General features: G+C 42.1%; 1 protein-coding gene across 2 annotated transcripts in view; it reads left to right on the forward strand.

The window, feature by feature from the left end:
• Window positions 1-930: 930 nt before the first annotated feature.
• Window positions 931-6,692, forward strand: part of LOC122553084 (1-phosphatidylinositol 4,5-bisphosphate phosphodiesterase beta-1) — an 800,648-nt gene continuing 794,886 nt past the window's right edge. For both annotated transcript variants that reach the window (XM_043696584.1, XM_043696585.1), the window contains exons 1-2: window positions 931-1,497; window positions 4,443-4,520. In XM_043696584.1, the coding sequence (XP_043552519.1) occupies window positions 1,399-1,497; window positions 4,443-4,520 (177 nt within the window). In that variant the 5' untranslated portion in view covers window positions 931-1,398. The remainder of the gene's footprint in view (window positions 1,498-4,442; window positions 4,521-6,692) is intronic.

The raw sequence follows: 6,692 nt of genomic DNA on the forward strand, positions 1-6,692 counted from the left end.
ACATTAACTCTGATTTATCTTCGCAGATGCTGCCAGGCCCCCTGAGCTTTTCCAGTAATTTCTGTTCCTGTTTCTGATTCCCAGCACCCACCGTTCTTTCGTTTTTTGATTAGGAAAACTACCCAACTGAGCTAACACCCAGAGCTGTGCAGCATGGAATACAGTCACAAAAGTAGCCATTCCAGAAGCAAAATGACCACCTCATTGTTTCATGTTGCTTGTGGTCTACATGGTAAGAAAGGGAGGCCAATGTCAACTCTCACAAACATTTAGCTTGATGTTAGATCATCAGAGTCAAAAAGCCATAGAGACGTACAGCATGGAATAAGACCCTTTGTTCCAGCTCATCCCTGCTGACCAGATATCCTAAATTAATCAAGTCCCATTTGCCAGCATTCAGCCCATATCCCTGTAAACCCTGCCTATTCATATATCCATCCAGATGCCTTTTAAATGTTGTAATTGTACCAGCCTCCACCACTTCCTCTGGCAGCTCAGTCCATACACACAACAACCTCCGTGTGAAAAAGCTGCCCCCTTTTAGGTCACTTTTACATCTTTCCCCCCCTCACCTTGAGAGAAATTGGCTATTTGCCCTATCCATGCCCCTCAAGATTTTATAAATCTCTTGTGATATGGTCACCCCTCAACCTCTGACGCTCCAGGGAAAACAGCCCCAGCCTATTCAGCCTATCCCTGTAGCTCAAACCTCCCTCAACCCTGGGCAACCCCCTTGAAGACCCATGGTGTGTCTTATGAATAGATGATGGATACAAGTATGGAAAGGGGATGTGCTACTATAAAATCCCCACAAGTTAAGGATGTTTTGCTGTTGAGTAGGAATGTGCTGAGCTCTAATACTATTGGTCGTGACAATGACTGTTAGCTAGGAGTCGCTGTACACTCAATACATGTGTGCACAGTGTTTGTGAGAGAGAGAGAGAGAGAGCTGTGCTGGACGCAGAGACAGTCAAGTCACTGGCTTTTCCTTAAAAAATATAATGTTAAGTGTCTAGTGCCTGTAACGTCTCAGGGGTCTTGCTGCAGCTTTCAACACTGATCCTCCCCTCAGTGACTGGCTTCTGCTCCCAAGACCATTGAGGCAACGTGAGAGAACTGAGTCAGTTGGCTATCTCAGTGTAGCACTGGGGCTGTTTTTATTTTGATGTCTTGTCAACTGATTGAGTGGTAGTGGTCCTGGGGAGGGGGTTTGTGTGTGGTGCTGTTGCAGGATGGGGTCAAAGGAAGAACATTAAAGAAAAGGGAACTGCCAGCTGGACTAACGTTATTTCCCCCCCCACACACACTGTGTGTATGGGGATGTTTAATTTGATCAGTTTATAATCACCCCCTCCCCTCCTCCACCACCTGGACTTGGAGAAGTTTAAATGTATCTCAATGGCTGGGGCTCAGGCTGGTGTACACGCCCTTCAGCTCAAACCTGTCAGCGTACCCGAGAACTTAAAGAAGGGAAGCAAATTTATGAAATGGGATGATGTAAGTATTGAGCCTGGAATATAGCAGCTGCTTAATATTTCCTGTAACCAAACCTGTGTTTTATTTGTAGCTGACCAAACCTGTGTTTTATTTGTAGCTGACTGCTTCCCTCATTTACTTTCATTCCTCCTCTCGTCCAAATATTTGCAGAGTATTTCCCCCTTTATCTGTTTGTTTATCCCTGTTTTCTCTCTCTCTCTCTCTCTCTGTGCGTGTTTGTAAGTAGCAGGTTTGGCTGCTGTTGCCCTGAAGCCTCCCCTGCAAGGGAGTGCGACTCTCCCCGCAATCTCTCACCGGCCACAGGGAGCTGGGAGAGACGGGTTTAAAAATAGCCCGGTGCTGGTTCTGTCTCTGTCTCTGTCTGTGTCTCAGCCCATGCCTTGCCCCAGCACCAGCCGCGGTTGTGGGTACACTGGCCTCGACCCTTCCTCACTGTGCGCTCCCCGCACTCTCTGCCTCTCCGCGCCTTACGGAGCTATTCCTCTCCGGGTTATCGCTTCGCCTCGACGCAACTCGTGTCTTTTCTTTTATTTCTACAGACGTGCGCGTGTCCAACATTTAGGAAGCTTTGTTTCCTGCCCATTTTCAGTCTGGAGATCAGATCCAGGCTGGCAGCATATCATCAGCTGTTTGTATCTCAACGTGTGTGTGTTTTGGTCTATGTATATTTGTGTGTGTTATGATCTGTGCATCTGTGTGTGTTATGATCTGTGTATATGTGTGTGTTATGATCTGTGTGTTATGATCTGTGTATATGTGTGTTATGAACTGTGTATATGTGTGTGTTTGTGATCTGTGTGTGTGTGATCTGTGTTTGTGTGTCATGATCTGTATACACGTGTGTGTGGTCTGTGTGTACTGTATGATCTGTGTGTGTTTGTGTGGGTGTGCGCACTATGGTCTGTGTGTATTTGTGTGGGTGTGCGCACTATGGTTTGTGTGTATTTGTGTGGGTGTGCGCGCTATGGTCTGTGTATATTTGTGTGGGTATGAATGCTATGGTCTGTGTATATTTGTGTGTATGTATATATGTGTGTATGATGATCTGTGTATGTGTGTGTGCACTATGATCTGTGTATATTTATGTAGGTGTGTGTGCTATGATCTGTGTATATCTATGTAGGTGTGCGTATGTGAGTGTGTGCTCTATAATCTGTGTATATTTACATGTGGGTGCTGTGATCTGTGTCTATTTGTGTGTGTGCACTATGGTCTGTGTATATTTGTAAGTGTGCGCTACAATCTGTGTATATTTGTGTGGGTGTGAATGCTGTGATCTGTGTATATTTGTGTGTGTATGTGCTATGATCTGTGTATATGTGTGTGCGCACTATGATCTGTGTATGTTTGTCTGGGTGTGTGTGCTATGGTCTGTGTATGTTTGTGTGTGTATGTGTGTGGGTGCACACTTTGGTCTGTGGATATTGGAGAGTGTGGGTGCTTTGGTCTGCGCATATTTGAGCAAGTCTGTATCTTTCGTCTGTATATATTGAGCATGTGTGTGCTTGTGCCATTGGTCTGTGCGTATTTGAGCAAGTCTGTATCTTTGGTCTGAATATATTTGAGCGTGTGTGTGTGCATGTGTCCTTGGTCTGTACCTCAGGTTAGCATTAATTTGTGACTGTTCATGTCCTTTGATCTGTGTGTTGTACTGTATTAATGGGACAACTGGCAGATATGGACTGCACCAATTCAGCTCTGTGCTGACCCTAAGGTGCAAACCCTGGCTCTGTACAGCTCCCTCAGTGCCTGTAAGATCAGCCAGTGTGATGTATTGCTTTTAATTGGAGTGATGCAAATCAGTGGCGTGTTTGCGGTTCTGAAATCTGATGTGTAACAATGCATTCACAATCGCATTAACAGCCGCGCATATTATTGTTTTATAATGAAAAACAAGAAACGCATAACTGACAGCGGGTGGGTTGTTGAGGCTGGGGGAAAGTTTTAAGAACAAAACGATTTAAAAAAAAAAATTGAAGTGGGTGCTAGTGAAGCAGCCACAGCGTCATTAAAAGGACCATCAGTATAAAGTATTCTTTTCCATTTTATAGGGTCAATGGTTACTTGGTGTCTCTCTTTCCAGCATCTTGAGCTGCATCTTTAGAGCATTCATGGTGACCAGAGTAGCTGCAGTGATAAAACCCATCAACAGGTTGAGGGAGCAATATGTTCCTGCTAAGCTTAAGACCACAGCAGGCATGCATGTAAAAATTCTTATAATGTTAACTTTCCCCTCTAAAATAAACTTGAAGATAATAATCAATAAACGTTACTTATTGAAAATGGGCTGCAGTTAACTCTTGCTATTTACCAAAATGATATCAAAGACTTCAGAACCACTGCTGACAAAGTTAACTGTGTTCCGAAAACTTGAAGAAGGCTGAGACATTAACTGTGTGAATACTGGAGGGCATAAGTTTAAAGTGAGAGGGGGAAAGATGTAAAAGGGACTTGAGGGGCAACATTTTCACGCAGAGGGTGGTGCATGTATGGAGTGAGCTGCCAGAGGAAGTGGTGAAGGCTGGTACAATTACAGCATTGAAAAGGCTTCTGGATGGGTACATGAATAGGAAGGGTTCAGAGGGATAAAGACCAAATGTTGGCAAATGGGACTAGATTAAGTTAGGATATCTGGTCGGCATGGACGTATTGGACCGAAGGGTCTGATTCCATGCTGTACAGATGTGACTCTACTGCTCAATGTTGTGCATGTATTAAAAAAAATAAATTGCACCATGACTTGGTTCTGATTTCTGCAGTAATGTGTCTGAAAGTACTTTGACAGGAGAAATACAAGTTGAAGAAGCATTAAATATGAATAGCCATGTGACATGCCTTTCAAATTTTTCACCCAGATGCTATCGGTGTTGATCATTAACACCTTCTTTGAAGATTCAGTGGTTGCAACAAGTATCATAACTTTTGTGTCTCTCTCTTGTTGCCAGGATTCCACGACTGTAACTCCTGTTACTTTGAAAGTGGACCCACAGGGATTATTCCTTTACTGGGCAGATCAAAATAAGGTGAGAACATTAAACCCGTTCTATTGACAAGACCTTACTGCAGGTAAGCAGTGGCTCATTTGCTAATGCACTTAGGGCGAGCAAATATTCAAATGATTTTCAACCACACAATCGTTATGGAATCAGATTGTAAGTCTCTTGGTCTAAAACCTGTATAAGATGCGCAAGTCTGAAAAATTAAGTCAATATTGACTATGCAAATATTCTTTGACAAGAAACAAAATACTTCCACTTTCATTATGCTCAAAAGTAAGTTTAAAGACAGTGCTCGGGTAGTTATGCTCATTCTAGTAGGTCTATGAGACTAAAATAGAAATAGTTTAGCTCTTGAAGAATGTGGGAGTAAAATAACATAAAAACAGAATAGGTGTTTCTGAACTGGTTAGTTGTAAACATATTCTGATTACGTTAAGTCATGTTGTGGTTGATCTGGAGAAATTGTACATTGTGTGTTTAAATCGAGGGGAGCAAAATGCTGGATTGTTGTTGATTCCTTGAGAGCAGGTTAATGTTTACCGAAAGGCAGGTTAACTGTGATCTGGCAAAGCTGCAAGTGGCAACCTACTCTTCGTGTTCCCGTTGGGTTACTGAACGACTGCACCCCCTTCTGTTACTTCCCATCTTCAACATTCTGTGTTTATTCTCGATGATTATCCTTCAGTGTTGATTTGTGGCAGCAGCCTAAACAATCTGTATAAACCGTGACTGCAAAATAAAAATCTGGAAAATGTCGATATGAACCACGAAGCCACAAATTCCAAGTGTAAAGCTTTAAATTAATGTGAGAGTTCTGTGAAATGCAAATGATGTTTTGCTGTTTCTATTTTTAACGTTCCCAAATTCCTGCCTTGCAGACAGTAAATTCTATCCCTCGAGAGACTCCAGCTAAGATATAGGGATATCTTTAGGGTGCAAATGAAAGTGTTCCTTTACTTTAAGAACAACAAAAAATATTGAAAACTGTTTCAGGGAGACATCTGTGACAACAGTTGGCTGACAAGGCTAGTCTCATTAAAAAAAAAAGATTGATGGATGAGCAATTGAAGTTTTTGACTAGCTTAAGGCCTTTTGCTACATGCACCCCATTAAATATATTGCTTTGAATAACTTCCACTGATCAGACAGAGAATTCTTCTTTTTAAACTCTAAAGGAAAAATAAAAATGAATGATGAATATCAGAAGCAGCAATGAATCTTGAGGCAAATGCAAAGTAATAATAATTCCTCCATCCCAAAAATTCAGAGAACGAATCTTTGAGAGATTTTGCATAAAAATGATGGGTTGCCTTTTTTCTTTTAAACATAAACTGACCCAGACTGACTCGGTGTTTTATAAGCTGCAATATTTAACTTCTAATAGGTCAGTGCCATACAACACTGCCAAAATCCTTTAACAAAAATTCTGCCTATAATCAGCATATTGCTTTACATTTGTGCCTCCGGGTGATTGAAATAACAGCTGTAGAAAGATGATGATATTTCATCTTATAACTTTGTTGCATTATTTGTTTTTTTTTTAACTTTAATTGGAGCTCTGGAAAGAGAGGGCATTCTTGTTTGAGAAGGCTGTTTAATTCCTTCAAGTTTGTGACAAAAATAAATCCCATGTAACTTGCGTTTGCAAAGATTCACATTGCATTCTGAGCACTTCCTTTCAAAGTCTATGAAGTGCTGGAAGGGATTGAAACAAAGCCTGGTGGAGCTGGTCAAACTTTCCTGTTGGCGACCTTTGCTGATTGGTTGACGCAGATGTGTCTGGGCCTGAGCGATTTGTCATGGCCACACTTGACTTCGATTTGGGGACTGACATTGGCAGAAAAGTGAGCATATTGTTTGACTGTGGAGTATCATTGGTTCTCGATGCTGGCTAACCTCCCTTTGTAGCCTAAATACGATTTATTTATTTCAATTTCTCATTGCGGTTGGAAGATGATTCCCCCACGGTGAGTCTCGGACCAGAGTGCATAAAGAGGTGCCAATTTAAGGCTGAGATGAAGAGGAATTTCTTCCCTCTGAGGGTTGAGAGTCTTTGGAGCTCCTTGTTACAGCAAGAGCTGTGAGGGCACCGTCCTTGTGTTATTTAAGGCTGAGATAGATTCTTGATCAGGAGGGGAATTGAGGAAAGGGCGGGAAAGTGGATGTTAGGAACATCAGCCATGATCTTATTGAATG

This window comes from Chiloscyllium plagiosum, chromosome 9 (assembly GCF_004010195.1).
Source record: "Chiloscyllium plagiosum isolate BGI_BamShark_2017 chromosome 9, ASM401019v2, whole genome shotgun sequence".
Classification (NCBI taxonomy): domain Eukaryota; kingdom Metazoa; phylum Chordata; class Chondrichthyes; order Orectolobiformes; family Hemiscylliidae; genus Chiloscyllium; species Chiloscyllium plagiosum.